The 14,866-nt window shown below is 40.2% G+C and overlaps 2 protein-coding genes across 2 annotated transcripts in view; one reads left to right on the top strand and one right to left on the bottom strand.

Annotated features, from left to right (window-relative positions):
- LOC146486349 (programmed cell death 6-interacting protein-like) overlaps positions 1-2,359 on the bottom strand; it is a 33,403-nt gene extending 31,044 nt beyond the window's left edge. The window contains exons 1-2 of the mRNA XM_085100320.1: positions 2,054-2,359; positions 335-389 (exon numbers count right to left, since the gene is read on the bottom strand). Coding sequence (XP_084956446.1) covers positions 335-389; positions 2,054-2,256 — 258 coding nt within the window. The 5' untranslated portion in view covers positions 2,257-2,359. The remainder of the gene's footprint in view (positions 1-334; positions 390-2,053) is intronic.
- Positions 2,360-13,716: 11,357 nt separating this feature from the next.
- LOC146486348 (uncharacterized) lies at positions 13,717-14,253 on the top strand. The gene has a single exon (XM_085097060.1). It carries the CDS (start codon positions 13,717-13,719, stop codon positions 14,251-14,253), a length of 537 nt encoding a protein of 178 aa, XP_084953186.1.
- The last annotated feature ends 613 nt before the right edge of the window (positions 14,254-14,866 follow it).

Here is a 14,866-nt window from a genome sequence, read left to right as displayed (position 1 = left end):
CTCTACACATGTAGGGTAAGTAACAGATTAAGCTGATACCAAGTAGCTAGAAAACAGGAAATTATGATGTGTGTAGAATGGAATGAATTCCATCTCTTGTATTTGCATGTCTGTCGCTACAGTAAGTGACATTATGCACAATACAGCAAATTAGATATGCTTTTATTTTTTTAAACCTTTTTTGTATTTATACATTTCTCACTTTATAAAATAAAATTTTATCTTGACTCCCACGATAACTTTCTTTTTGCCTGTTTATTATTATTTTATTTATCTATCCCAGCTACATTGAGTTAAAGAAAACTCTGAGACTGATGATTTGACTCTAGCTAACCTGTGATTCAGATATTGGAAATTTTCCTTCCAAGGCTTCCAACTGATCATAGTATCTACGACAAAAAGAGAAAATTAACATGTTGACATAACACCAATCGTAGTGTTTTTGGCATAGTGAGCAGTGAAAACTAACCTTACTCACCCACTGATCAAAGACTGGTTGCAGATATAATACTTGAGTATATGCACCTCAGTATTTTATACAATTTGAGGTGGACTGCTAGCAGATACAAGGAAAAAATAAACAGACAGAGAGTGAAATAAGAACCATGGTGGTCTAAATGGCTGCTTTTAATCAATGTTCACCACTATTGACCTCTTTTTCTTATTTTTAATGGCCTTGTAATGCATGTAGAATTAGATGACTCATAATTTGCCTCCAAAAACTTGTTGCCTGCTAGCTGTTAGGACAACAGACTTGTAATCCAGAGCTCCCCTGTACATGTCCTACTCTTTAAAGGGAACCTCCACTCTGACAACAAATTGACGGTAAAGTGTTGGAAATAGTGTCCAAATTCTAAATTTTAGTCTAAAACGTAGAAATGACATTCAAGTGTGTTAAAATTAGATATGATTATCGACTATTTTCGCTTTTAAATTTCCTGGGTGCAGCCATTTTGAATTTTATGACGTGCAACGGTTGCACTATTGTTATTCATTAGAAGTTCTTTTGTTTGAAACAATTAAGCAACTGTATTACGTCACGAAATCCAAGATGACGGCGCCCGGGAAATTTAAAACCGAAAATAGGCGATAATCAAATCATGTTTTGTACGACACTGAAATATTATTTCCATGTTTTCCAACGAAATTTCAAAGTAGATTGTATTTTCAACAATTTTACGTTAATATGGACCCAATTTCAACTCCTCAGGAATGCTTGTAAATATGTCTGCCTCCTGTCAGCTTCTTGTAAAAATGTTTCTGATTACATGACTGTATTTCAACAGATTGCATGAAACTAACTTCATGTTGCTAAGTGCAATACCGTTATAAACAATCAATTTAAATTTTTGCTTTACAATGAAATAGGCCGATTATAGCAGTGACATCATTTAATATAGTGACATGCAAGAAAGACCACTAATGACTCCTTGTACAGTTACAAAATAGGAGAGTACACAAAACTGTACAGTGTGTAAAAAAATTAATCCTGGCATGAATCCTTTATCGTACTCCCCTATAATGAATTATCTTTATTATTAATTATTACTGTTATCAACTTGTAGCATAACTTGGAATATTTATTACAATCAGAAGCCTGAGAACCAGGGGCCTTTATGGCATGGGGTCAGTGGTGTGAGAAAATTTACAAATCAAGATGTGTTAGTTAAAAAGGTAAACAAAAATGCGTGAATAGATACAAAAAGCCATCGAATGTAGTGTAGTGCTGTAAGTGGTTAAAAATACCAAAATGTAGGAGAGGATTATGAGCTTCATATCGCGTGTATTAAAATCCTGACAAGTCCACAATACGTTTGATACCGCATTCAAATAAAACGACGCAATGACGAGTTGTAAACCGTTTATAAGGTGGTTGTTTGTTTGCAGTTGGAAAGTAGCCATGTTAAACGAAAGGTACGAGCTCATGCAAGTATACATAAATATGTACGAGCGTCGTGCTGAATTTAATACAGCTTTTAGGACATAACGTAACGCCATCCTGCTGTACAATCAGCGAGCTTACATGCTATCGAATGTGTAAACTTATCCTTACCTTAACATGGGCTCCAAAGCAGATTCGTGTTTATCAAGAGTGTGCATTACAGAAGTATTTCTCAATTTCGAGAGTTCAGCAATGGCGTCCTCGTTTTCCGCCACAGCCTCAGCGGAGAATGTGTTCTTAATGAACTTTTCCAGAGGCTTTTTAAAATCCACACCATCGGACCGTTTCAACGGGAGATTTATCCAACCCGTCATATTTTTACCAATGAGCTTATTCACTTATATGCAACTTTCTCGTCCGTCTTGATTTTTCCTTCCATTCGATTCGAACGAGAAGAGCTGTAAGCTATTTTTAGAAGTTTACGATTTCTTAAGACCAGTCCCACTCGGCCATCACCAATGCGCGGTTTCTGTGAGGACGCGGCCCGTCATTGCGGAAGTGAGGGGGGCGGTGGAAGGGGATATGTTGTTTAAAAGGTGGGGAAATATTTACATTAAGCACGAGTTGGGGAAGGGAAGGGGATAAAAATTACAAGTTTAAACTCGGGCACTCTACAAACGACATCCAACTCATCGAACTAATACATACCAAGCCCTCCAATCAACTGAACCCACTGGAATTCATAAATGCAAACACCCACGATAACTGACTTCATTAACTTGCTCATTTCTCCAAGAAGGTCAAACGAACTACACTTTTTTCAACACTAACGAATCACGTAAAATTACTGACTACATATCTTGCAATTAAAAAAACCTCATCTACTTAATCCAATGTAAGAAGTGCCACTCCCAATACATTGGGGAGACAAAGCGCAAACTTAATGAACGTTTCGGGAAGCATCACAGACCTATCCTGAATCACCATCAACTAATCAACCCTACTCCTGTCTCGCTACATTTCAACCAACCTGGCCGCTCAATCAACGACGTCCACCTAATCCCGCTTGAACTTATACGTAGCAAACGTGACTCAGTTAGAAAGGCTCGTAAAGCTCATTTGCTAAAACATTGCACCCTCTTGGCATAAATAGACGCTGAGACGTGACGAAACACGCCAATGACATGTCTCACACTTGTAACTTAGTCCTAAACAACCAATCATTGGACATCACGCATATTATATTTTAAATCTTCCTTTGTAACGATCCTTTTATGTTTCTCACTTTTCTTTTTCGTTCAGTCCCCGAGGAAGGTTTGTATTGCAAACCGAAATATCGGGCAAAAATGTGTTTTTTAAAAACAAATATATTTCAGTTATTCTAGCCTTTGTTGTTTGCTCTATCAAGCTCGTCACAGTCCGCCGTTAGGATCAGTCTGCCGTTAATATTTAATACATACCAACCGGGACTTTGTGCGAAAGGCTCGTGAAGCCCACAGACAAGGCCAAAACACTGGAGTCGCTCGGTATGGACACGACAAGCAACATTGATGGCATTTAAGGCCCTGTTACACTGGAAAATTTTTCTTGCAACTAACTTGTCTCGCAATCTCGTTGCGCCGGTGCTACACAAGTTACACGGATCGTCGCTTAGTATACCATACCCTGAAATGAATATGTTTTTTTTAATTAATTAATTAATTAATTAATTAATTAATTCAGATAATTTATTTACTCAACTCAACTTTACAGAGGATACAGACTAGAAATTAAAATATGGAATAAGTACATTACAAATAATGAAAAGAGATAACAAGATCTAACAACATAACAAAATTGCGAGACATGTTCATATTAGCGCATGTCACACCAGGCAACGATTCGTTCAACTTGTGTCGCAACAAAATTGCGAGACGAGTTGCAAGGAAAATTACCCGGTGTAATGGCACCTTTTATCTATCTAGGTATTTACCTAACAGCTTCGTTTATTTCATATTTTAAACTTTTATATACACTCAGATTGAAAAAAAAAACCTTTTTTAGTGAACTATGCTATTGTTCATCTGAGTTTGGTCTAACGCTTTGGTCTGACCTTTCATCGTTGTTCGTGAGACGTGGAGAAGTAAGTGGGCGTACGACTCGTGGCTTCCAATCACTGCGTATCCCTTTATTTAAATCTAAAACTGGTTAAAGGACCTTTTACTACCGTATGGTCAGACAAAGATGGAACAGTTTGAAAAACTCCCTTAAGCAGAGATGCCAACCTCTGAAGATCTGAAATCTGGAGATTTTTCTTCTGAGCACCCCCCCCCCTTATTACCCTACCCTCCCCCCTAAGCAAAATTGATACACTTACCCCCCCCCCCTCCACCTTGTTGGCACAAAATAATTAATTCACACAACACTAGAGCTTTTTTTGTCCTGCTCTTTAATTGGTTGAACGTTTATCCAATCAGAAAGTCGTTTATATTGCAATGATGACAAAAAGCGTATTTTCTTTGGTTTCCGTCAAAGTTTGTGGCTGATTCGGTAAAACAGGAATGCAAATGTAGCCATGACACAATATTTCTTAAATTTATGGAACATTTGAGTTGAAATACTAGCCTATTATGCAAAAAAGGCGCCAAGTCGCTTTTATCCGGGAGATTTAGTCACCCGTACGGGAGACTGGGAGATTCGTTCCGTATCCGGGAGACTCCCGGATAATCCGGGAGAGTTGGCATGAGTGCCTTAAGTTCTGCGACACACTTCACACGTTTAAACGTAAACTGAGAGCTAAGCTAGCACTACCCACTGCCTTCCTCTCAAGTTCTATAGCCATTGTTTACTTTGTTGACTATTTTAATCAAATCTACATTCTCTTTTTTGCAGTTGGAAAACACGAAAAGATAACAATAGGACATTTTCACTATGGCGTCATTTTACTCCAACTACCAGAATCCTTCTGGTTTTTGTTTTCTCTTGCTAATTAGAGTTATTGTTCTTTGCTGTCCACTGGGATTACAATTGAAAAGGAAAATGAAATGAATTCTGGTAGTTGTAGAAAAATGACGCCATCATGAAAATGGTCAATCTCGTACCCAGAGTCCTCAGGCTTTTTGGTCAGCGGGGCGGCGCCAGGAGAGACTCTGGGATAATGGAAAAATATCATTTTTTTGATTGGTCGTCTGCATAACAATGGAAGACCGACAGGAAGTCCGTTGGTCATTTGCGGAAGTTAATCAAACCGGAAACCCCCCTACCAACTTTCCTTGTTTTGGAGGGAGATTTGAAATGTCAAACTCGGTCAGTTTTGTAATTTTTATGTGTGTGTCACGGTTATTTTATTTTATTTTTTCACACCAAAAATTAGAAACACTCCAATTCAAAGACAGGTTTTGAATTATGTCAGTGAAACAATTTCTAGCCGGCTAAACATCAGCCGTTTTATCGTACGAAGTTTGCCACTACTCAGGTCATACGACGGTAAATCACGGCAAAATGCTACGATGCTATGATTGCTGTCGCTGTTGTGAAAAATTATTTTCGGAAAATATCATTATATCAGTCAGTTTGGGAGAAAAAGCGGTAGGAGAACGAATTGGTGAAGCCGTTCGCAAGTATGGAAACATTAAACGTAATAGAGAGGACATTGGTGTCGTCAACGTTCTGAATAATTCGAACATGTTATTTACTAGTGAACGTTGTTGTCATGGGAAAATAGAGAAGTTCTTTAACATCTATAAATTTTGTTGTGGATAAAAATTTGGAGATGACTGATCTGTTGTGGAGTGGAGTCCATCTCAGGTTGCCGTTTCGATTAATTCCCTTTCGGTTTTGCCACAAGGGAAACTCTGAAGACATCTCTACGATGATCAAACGCCGCACACGAGAGCAAAAGTTTCACTTTTTTCAGTCACGGCCCATGGCCAGTTTGCCAAAGAAAAAAATTCAGAAACAATTCCACCTTTCAGGCGAAGGTAATGGTGTGTTGAACATTTTCCTTAAATTTTGAGAGATTTTGTTTCGAGAAATTTTGTCAGATTTTTTTGTCACTGTTCCATATTCCATGCAAAATAAGAACAATTAATTATTTGTCCTAAAAAGTGTATAAGGCCGTGGTTTTAGGTTACCTTCAGATGAAAGTTTAATCTCAAATGTAATTAAGTACATACAGATTTGAAGTTTACTTTTACAGTATAGGGGCAGTTGAGAATAAAGACTTGTTGCCTGTTACTTACAACCATCTTCTCTGCAAGAAAGTCAACACGCTGTGACAGTGAAGAGCCACCCAACTCGACCAGTCAAAAAACAGGTGTAGATAATACTGAAGCCCAAAGCTGGACTTCGAAATGCAGAAGTACCTTGAAATCTTTACATTTATTTATTTCCCACACGTACACAGACAAACAAATAAAAGAAAAAAACAAACTCAAGTAGTGGAGAGGATCAGGCTCAATAAAAGATACCATGAGGCTTATGAATATTAAGCCTCCTCAATCTTAAAAATATACAAAAGCTGTTACATAATATATTGCTTGGAGTTTTTTTTTATAACTAAACAAATAATGTACACTGAGTTTAAAATAAAGATGGCAAAAATTTGAAGGTAATGATAGTTTAACTGTACTCTGTTAATGTACTGTACATTAATATGTAAGTAAAAACAATCTAACTTTTTTAAAATATTATTTTTCCCTTCATCTGACAAAACATACAAATACTCCATTGAAGAAGTATGAGACAAGGAAACTGTGGGTTCCATTGTAGACAAGTGTGCAATCATGCCTAAAGTACCAGTTGTTGAAAAAAAAATAGATGAGCGGTGGTGTGACTTCTGTGAGCACTATATGTTATGAGGAAGAACACCTGCAAGTCTTCCCTTGAAGGGTTCAATTGGGACGCTATTATATTGAGGAGATACAAGAGAAGGCCCCTGCTCAATTTCATTCCACTGCAAGTGTACCCGTTGTACATAAACATGGAAGCCAAGTACCCCAAGTTTGTGCGGCATATGACCTGCAGATAATGCTTGCACAGCCTTGTGCAGAAAATGACCACTCTCATCATAATTATATCCTTATCAAACACTCCACTTGTAATTGGCAAATTTACTGACATAATTATTTTGGCAGTGGATGGATTTTACTGAATAATTTGGTGAAAACAACCCCGTCTATCATTTCTTCATGTAATATTCATTCATGTAATAATTATTGCTAGTAAATATAAGAAAGAAATTTGTGGTAGCCAGCAGGTTTAAGCATAAAAATTATATACTTCTCAGTGAATCCTACCGTTTATTGTTATTTTGCACTGATAATCAAACAAAAGAAAAACTTTCAGACACTACAATACTAGCTTGCAAAAAAACTGCATTCAATATTTATTAAAGAGTGACAAGTCTATAAAATATATATGTTGAACATTCCAAGGATTCCAATGGGTCCTTTACTCCCTTCCCCTTCCCTGTTGGGGGTAACTAATCAAATTATGTGTAACCATTATCTCATCAAGTATGTAGAATTTTTAAGTATAATTTGTTAACAAAACTGTTAATTATAGAGTGATTATAGATGAAACATGAAGTTTTACAGTCAATGCTTGTTAGACCCTCTCCCCCCCCCCCCCCAAAAAAAAAGAATTACCATTCAATCTATCTTATGGGTTAAAGAAACATCACTAGCCTTATTGTTTATTCTGCTAACCAGCTAAAAAGAAATTTGAAACATCTTTTTAGATATAGTTTTGTAACTGATGGTATGACAAATTTAAATGATTTTGAATTATTATTTTGAATGTGTATTTCTATTGTTCTAGACCTTTGATCAATGCAGCTGATAAGGCTTGGTCCAGTCCCACAAACATTATGCAATATGCTGGATGACTTACATTGTGGCCTAATAGACAATCAGAGCCCAGGAAGGGCTTGAAATAAGAGTCACGTTTGACAATTTTCAGTTTTAGTTCTTAGCTAACATTATTGTCAAGGGACCACAAATTCCCACAAGCGCTGGATAATAATTTACACAGTTCAGCAAAGGTCTCACAACACTGTGCCAATCATTCAGGATATTGGGGAGTTTTTACAATAGTAATCATCTGTCGTCAAAGCAAGAGCTGCAAGATCAGAGAAGAGATTATATTATACAATTCAGCAGAGTGTTGGTTGAGTATAATACTTCCCTTGCCTGAAGTCAATTAACCGTGTGATACCAAATCACATCACCATCCAGTACTCAAAAGAAATGGCAAATCCTTCAGAAATTATCAATTTACCAGAAATGTGCCCTAATCAATCAGAATACATTAGGTAATGTGTGTCAGTATCTGAGCTATCTGACTCAGCTCTTAGTTAAAGTGTGCACTCCACAACCAGATGAAGTCAGGCCCCACCAAAATTATTTCAATTTATAATATAAACACAATTTCCCCAATCTTTCGACCCCTTCCCTGTGCTTCCTACACTGCACCCAAAATTACAAGAGAACTCACATAAGATAGTTTTAAATTATTTTACCTTGATTACATGTATACAAGAACAGACTAAGGAGATTATACGCACGGTATAGAAATTTACTGACTTAAAATGAAATATTATAGTCAGGTTATCAACAGTCTCTCAACAATCACATTATATTAAACCAATTTACTGATGAGAGGTGGCATGATTACCACTCTCCATACAGTTCTCATATAATTACTCTGTGGTAAGGCAGAATAGTTAACAAATTAAACCTCATTACAACTCACTATCCTTATTTTCAAAGCCTGTTGGCACAATTATTCAATCTCTGTTATACTACTTCATTTTATTTCTAGATACATTATTAGCATACCTGGGAGCAACTCTACAGCACTAAAAGCATGCAAGATGTGAGCACTCTCTGTCAGTTTTGCCGAAGCTAGGCAAAAGGAATGTTTATTCAGAAAGAAAAACTTCAAAGCTGCTCTTGAATTCATGGCATGTATTAAATATGCTGATGTTGAAATTGTACTAGCTTGCACTCGAACACATATGACTTTCTTAAATTCACTTTAAGAAAAGCGTGCACACAATTCAGTCTAATAAAATTAACAATTTTTGGGACAAAAAAAACTTAATTTACAACAGTAAATATTACTAATATTAAGAGGTGATTTAAATTATTCTCAAATGGTATTAAACATGTATGTGTTCATTGAATCCCATTTGGACGTTAACTGTTAAGGGAAGGGGAGAAGGTAATTTGAACATAAATTCAATACACAGTCAGCTGCTCAGTTCTGTGAGAAGAGAAGTGATGGTTCCTTTTTATTTGTATTGTATAAACAGTGATAAGGAAATATGTTACTTGTCTGTTGTAGCAACGTCGAATCAAGTCCACCTTTCGCTCGCTCTTACATGAAAAAAAATCCAGTTGCTTTGATCCGCTCTTACGGGAAAAAAATCCAGTTCCTTTTGATCGCGTGTAAGAATCAATTTTGGCTTTCTCGAACACTTTCAAGGCCCTATAAAACCTTCAGGCCCAATAACGATAACAAGGCTGCCATTTTGGGGCATTTGACTTCCGTTTTAATCTTAAGCATGCGCACTAAGACCGAAATCCCACGTTTTCTGGGATAAGAAATTCCATTATCCCAGAGTCTCTCCTGGCGCCGCCCCGCTGACCAAAAAGCCTGAGGACTTTGGGTACGAGATTGGAAAATGGCCCATTGTAGATCACATGACTAACCGGAAAAGGCGCGAAAACCTTTACGATATGTCGGCAGCGTTTGACAAAGCTGAATGAATTTGACACTTGCGTCGAGAGTCGCGTCGAGGTAAAAGATGTACAATTGTTTTTGGAAAAAATCCTCTAATTATCAACACTGAAATGTGGTTAATACGTTTAAAGTCAATACTGGCCGTTAAAAATTGTTCTCACCATTGTCTCAAGCGGATAAGAGTTTAACAACCTTTCACGTGCTGTTGAAGGAGCTGAAAGAAGCACACTTGTAATTCATTCGCACTGCGGAGTTATCTGCGAGGTGATGTGACTGGAGCGGTAGAATTTATTGAAGCTTACTTCGTTGAACTGGGACAGATATTCTGTCTGCAGCCTAGAGGAAAGATAACTGAAGGTTGAAGCGAGGGAAACAACCAGCCTATGTTACCGCTGCGTTAAAAGCGGCGTATTCAAGAATGTGTGGCCCAAAAGGTGGTCCAGAAAGCGGTCGGACAGAAAGACAAAAATATTTACGCTGGGAATAGCGATTGTTGTCCCTCTTTACACAACAGTTTATTTCTGAGCTTTCTAAGTTTGCCGCTTAAACCACATCTAGTGCAGGTAAGTGTGAATTGAAAACAAATTCAGCAGTATTATTCTTTGTGATAGCTTTTCAAGTTGCTGGTTATTTGGCTTGAGCGTTTACAGAGTTGTGTCTTGTCACTAAATGTAGTTCTATCATTTTTTTTTTTTTTTGTATTTATTCTGTGTCATGGTATCTGGGTGAGCAAAAGCTGGTCTTATAAAAACCTAATGTCCGCAAAATTTGACGGCGGAACAAACTTAACCTTACCTTTGTATATAAATAGAACAAGACAATTCGTTTCTTGGTGCGGTTTAAACGTCGCATTTCACACGTCCCGAATTAAATACAAACTGAAAGTTGTTACAGTTCGGGTTAATATGACATTTTGCGTTAGTTATTACATTTTACGGCGTAACAGACCAGGCTCTATATTTTCGTTTCGCCATTAACTTCCCCGTGGTGTCATGAAAAAAGGCTATTTTCACGCACATTTGAAAAGTTTTAAAAATTACACTATAAAGACGAAACAAGTTTAGTTCATTTCCAAAATGAGTAAAGTACAACAAATGGTCAGTCTAATCGCCATTCGACTATGTAATATTACGAACCTATATATATTTTTGTGAAATGGTGGCAATTAAGTATTGGAAAAGGTAGAAAACAACGGGTAAAAATTTCTGGCAAAAAATTAAAAATTGGAAAGATTATCCTTTTGGCTGAGAAAACTGTAGTGTTCAAGCATGATTATGCACCATTTGTCCAATCAGGATAAAGCTATTATGATTGTAATATATTCATAAGCGAGGTGCGAGTTAACGGTCGGGGGGTTGTCATGTAATGTTCTGTGTGTGCGGATGAATTAAAATACTGATCTTAGATGCTGGCGGTCCGTTTTCATTTAAGAACTTGTACCAGCGTTCTACATTGGCGACGAGGATTTTTAATTCAAGGATTAATTCGAAAATCGACAGGTTATTAATTTAACGGTCAAGCAGTTAAAGATGCCGGGTGGTGAATCGGAATCAAGTAGAAGAACGGGGTCGAGTGGTTCGGTGATGGTTTCGTTAGATGTCGGTTGGTTGGCCGCGTTTGATACGAAAGGTGATCCGCACGGTTTGAGTCAACGGTGGAGAAAGTGGAAGCGTTCATTCAAGTTATATCTTACCGGTAAGGGAGTTACGGACGACGCGCAAAAACGAGCTCTATTGTTGCATGCGGCGGGTGTTGACGTCCAAGAAATATATTTCACACTGGTCAGCGAGGACGAGATTACTACTTTCGAGGCCACGATGAAAGTGCTGGATGATTATTTTATCCCGAAGGCAAACGTTCCTTTTGAGAGACATTTGTTCAGACAGATTGCACAGGAAATGGGCGAAACGGTTGATCAGTTCGTTTGCAGACTTCGCCAACGCGCGGCTAGCTGTGATTTCGGGGATAACGAGGACGACTATATTCGCGATCAAGTCATCGACAAGTGTCATTCGAGTGTTATCCGTCGCAAGTTTTTGGAAAAGGAGGGAGCGGTGAGTTTAGACGATTTGTTAAGGATTGCGAGGTCACAAGAGGCGGTCGATCGCCAGATGAAGGTAATGGGAACAAACGCGAGCGCCAATCAAGTGAATGCAGTCGGTGGAAAGTCGAATATGAATAAACATTCTGCTAGAGTCAAGATATGTTTTGGTTGTGGTCAAGATGGTCATTTTCGTGGAGACAAGAAGTGTCCCGCGCGCGATCAAGCTTGTCGAAGGTGTGGTGGTATTGGGCATTTCATGGTTAGATGTCCACAGCTTCAAGGTCGTACTAGGGGTGAGTTTAGAGGTTCTACAAGTGGAGGCCGAGGTGTTACCGGTCGGGGCAGAGGTGCGGCTAGTGGGGGCGGAGGTCAAACCCGTGGAGGTAGAAGTACTGCTGGTGGAGGAAGATTTAGACCTGGTAGAACAAGAGAAACAAACCAAGTGGTTGGCGGAGATGATGGTGAACAATTTACCGGACCAGTTCAGCAGAGTCCTGAGTATGCATTCTTGGTAGAACAGTGCATCGACCAAGTGAAACAAGATAGTGGTTTGGTAACTCTGATCATCGGAGGAGTGGATTTAGCGGATGTCCTTATCGATTCAGGGGCTACTTGCAATGTGATGAGTCAGCAAACCTGGGACTTGTTGAAGCAGAGAGGAATCAGGTGCGAGTCTCGCAAGTCAGCTAAGGCACTTTTTGCTTATGGTGGCACAGAACCATTACCAACTCTGGGCACTTTCACTGCAGATGTTATGCTCTCGGGCAGCAGCAATGGTTGTACGGCTGACTTCGTGGTTGTCAAGGGCAACGGGCGAACGCTGCTAGGTCGTGGAACCGCAGAGAAGCTTGGTGTCTTGCACATCGGTCCTTTCCAGGCAAACAATTTGAGCGGGCGAGCGGAGTGCGATATCCGTGAGAGATACAGCAGTTTGTTTTCGGGCGTTGGTCTCTTAAAGGGGTATGAGCTGAAACTGCACATTAACGACACTGTGAAGCCTGTAGCACAGCACGTGCGTAGAATTCCGTTCGGGTTGCGGGAAAAGGTCGATAAGAAGCTTGACGAACTATTGGAGCTGGACATAATAGAAGAAGTACCAGAGGGGCCGTCGGGATGGGTTTCACCTTTGGTAGTTGTGCCTAAAGGAGACGGAGACGTGAGGGTCTGCGTGGACATGCGCCGCGCAAATGAGGCGATTGTTCGAGAACGGCATCCGATCCCAACGGTGGAGGAGCTTCTGCATGATTTAAACGGAAGTACCGTCTTCAGCAAAATTGATCTCAAGTGGGGTTTTCATCAGATTCTGCTCAGTGAAGAGAGTCGACACGTCACAACGTTTGTCACGCATCGCGGGCTTTACCGATACAAGCGGTTAATGTTTGGTGTGACATCAGCACCGGAGAAATACCAACAAATTATCCGTGATGTTTTGAAGGGTTGTGCGGGAGTTGCGAACATTGCTGATGATCTCATTGTTCATGGCAAGGACATGGAGGAGCATGATGTACGTTTGTTTGCAGTGCTTGGCAGGCTGAGTGAAGTGGGGCTGACTGTGAATGGAGACAAGTGCCAGTTTAGACTGACAAAGCTCACGTTCTTCGGTCATGAACTGACAAGTAACGGGGTTAATCCAAGTGAAGAGAAAGTGGCTGCTATTAGAGACGCAAGACCTCCCAAGGACGCAAGTGAAGTTCGATCTTTCATGGGTTTGGTCCAGTATTCAGCGAAGTTCATGCCAGACCTAGCATCCATAGCCAAGCCCATTTAGGAGTTGACCAGGAAGGGCGTTACGTTCAAGTGGGGTGCAGAACAGCAGAGATCATTTCAAGAGTTGAAGAAGCTGATTACACAAGCCGAGACACTGGCTTATTATCAGGTGGGCTGCAGGACAAGGATTGTTGCTGATGCGTCCCCAGTGGGGTTAGGGGCAGTTCTGACGCAACAGCAGGGAGGCGTGTGGAGAGTCATTTCCCATGCGTCCAGAAGCTTGTCTGATGTGGAATGTCGTTACAGTCAGACTGAAAAGGAAGCACTCGCATTGGTCTGGGCGTGCGAACGATTCAGCATGTACGTCACTGGTGAAACTTTTGAACTGGAAACACATCACAAACCCTTAGAGCGCATGTATTCGCGCACGTCAAAGCCTTGCGCCCGAATTGAGAGATGGGTGTTGCGCTTACAAGGATTCAACTTTACAGTGGTGTACCGACCAGGAAAGACGAACATCGCTGATGCCTTATCCAGGTTAAACTCTGTGGAATCGTCTGACGATGGCGAAAAGTACGACTTCGTCAAAACCATCGTAGAGAACAGTGTGCCTGTTGCTTTGTCACCGAGAGAAATTGAGGAGGCGTCTTACAAGGATGAGGAGCTATGTCAAGTGAAGAACTGTGTACATTCTGGTAACTGGGAACGTTGTACACTCTCCTCGTACGTTCCTATCAAGGACGAATTGTGTATTTATGGTGAAATTTTGCTTCGTGGTACTAGGATTGTAGTTCCCAGGATCCTACGGGACAAGGTCGTGAGATTGGCGCACGAAGGCAATCAGGGGATGGTTAAGACGAAATATCGACTTCGCAATAGCCCACTTCGAAAATGATTGATGGCCTGGGTCGAGAGTAACTGGCCAAGTGATTGTGGGATTGTTTGGGGGGACGCAAAAATGCGAAGATAATAGCCAACGTCCCCCCAAACCTTCCCACAATCGCTTGGGCAGCTACTCTCGACCCAGGCCATCACTCTTTTTCAAAGTGGGCTATAAAGTTTGGTGGCCGGGAATGGACAAGGACGCAGAAAAGGTGTGCAAGGTGTCCCATGGCTGTCAGGTTACTTCAGGTTACGACCCACTTGAGCCGATGTCTCGTGTGTTGCCTCCTACCGCCCCGTGGCAAGATTGTAGTGCAGACCTGCTAGGTCCCCTGCCCTCGGGAGAAAGTATTTTGGTGGTGGTTGATTATTTCAGCAGATTTCTGGAAGTGGCTATCTTGAAGTCTACCACAAGCGCAAAGATTATTGAAGCGATCTCCCCGATGTTTGCGAGATTTGGTGTTCCGTTTTCCCTGAGGACAGATAATGGTCCCCAATTTGTGTCCGAGGAGTTCGAGACGTTTCTACGTAGTCATGGTGTTGAACATCGAAGGACTACTCCATTATGGCCGCAGGCCAATGGCGAGGTCGAGCGTCAGAATCGTTCTTTGCTCAAGTGTCTGCGC

The sequence above is a fragment of the Pavona decussata genome, unplaced genomic scaffold (genome assembly GCF_977016875.1).
Source record: "Pavona decussata unplaced genomic scaffold, jaPavDecu1.1 SCAFFOLD_21, whole genome shotgun sequence".
Taxonomy (NCBI): domain Eukaryota; kingdom Metazoa; phylum Cnidaria; class Anthozoa; order Scleractinia; family Agariciidae; genus Pavona; species Pavona decussata.
This window is presented reverse-complemented; position numbering and strand designations above follow the sequence as displayed.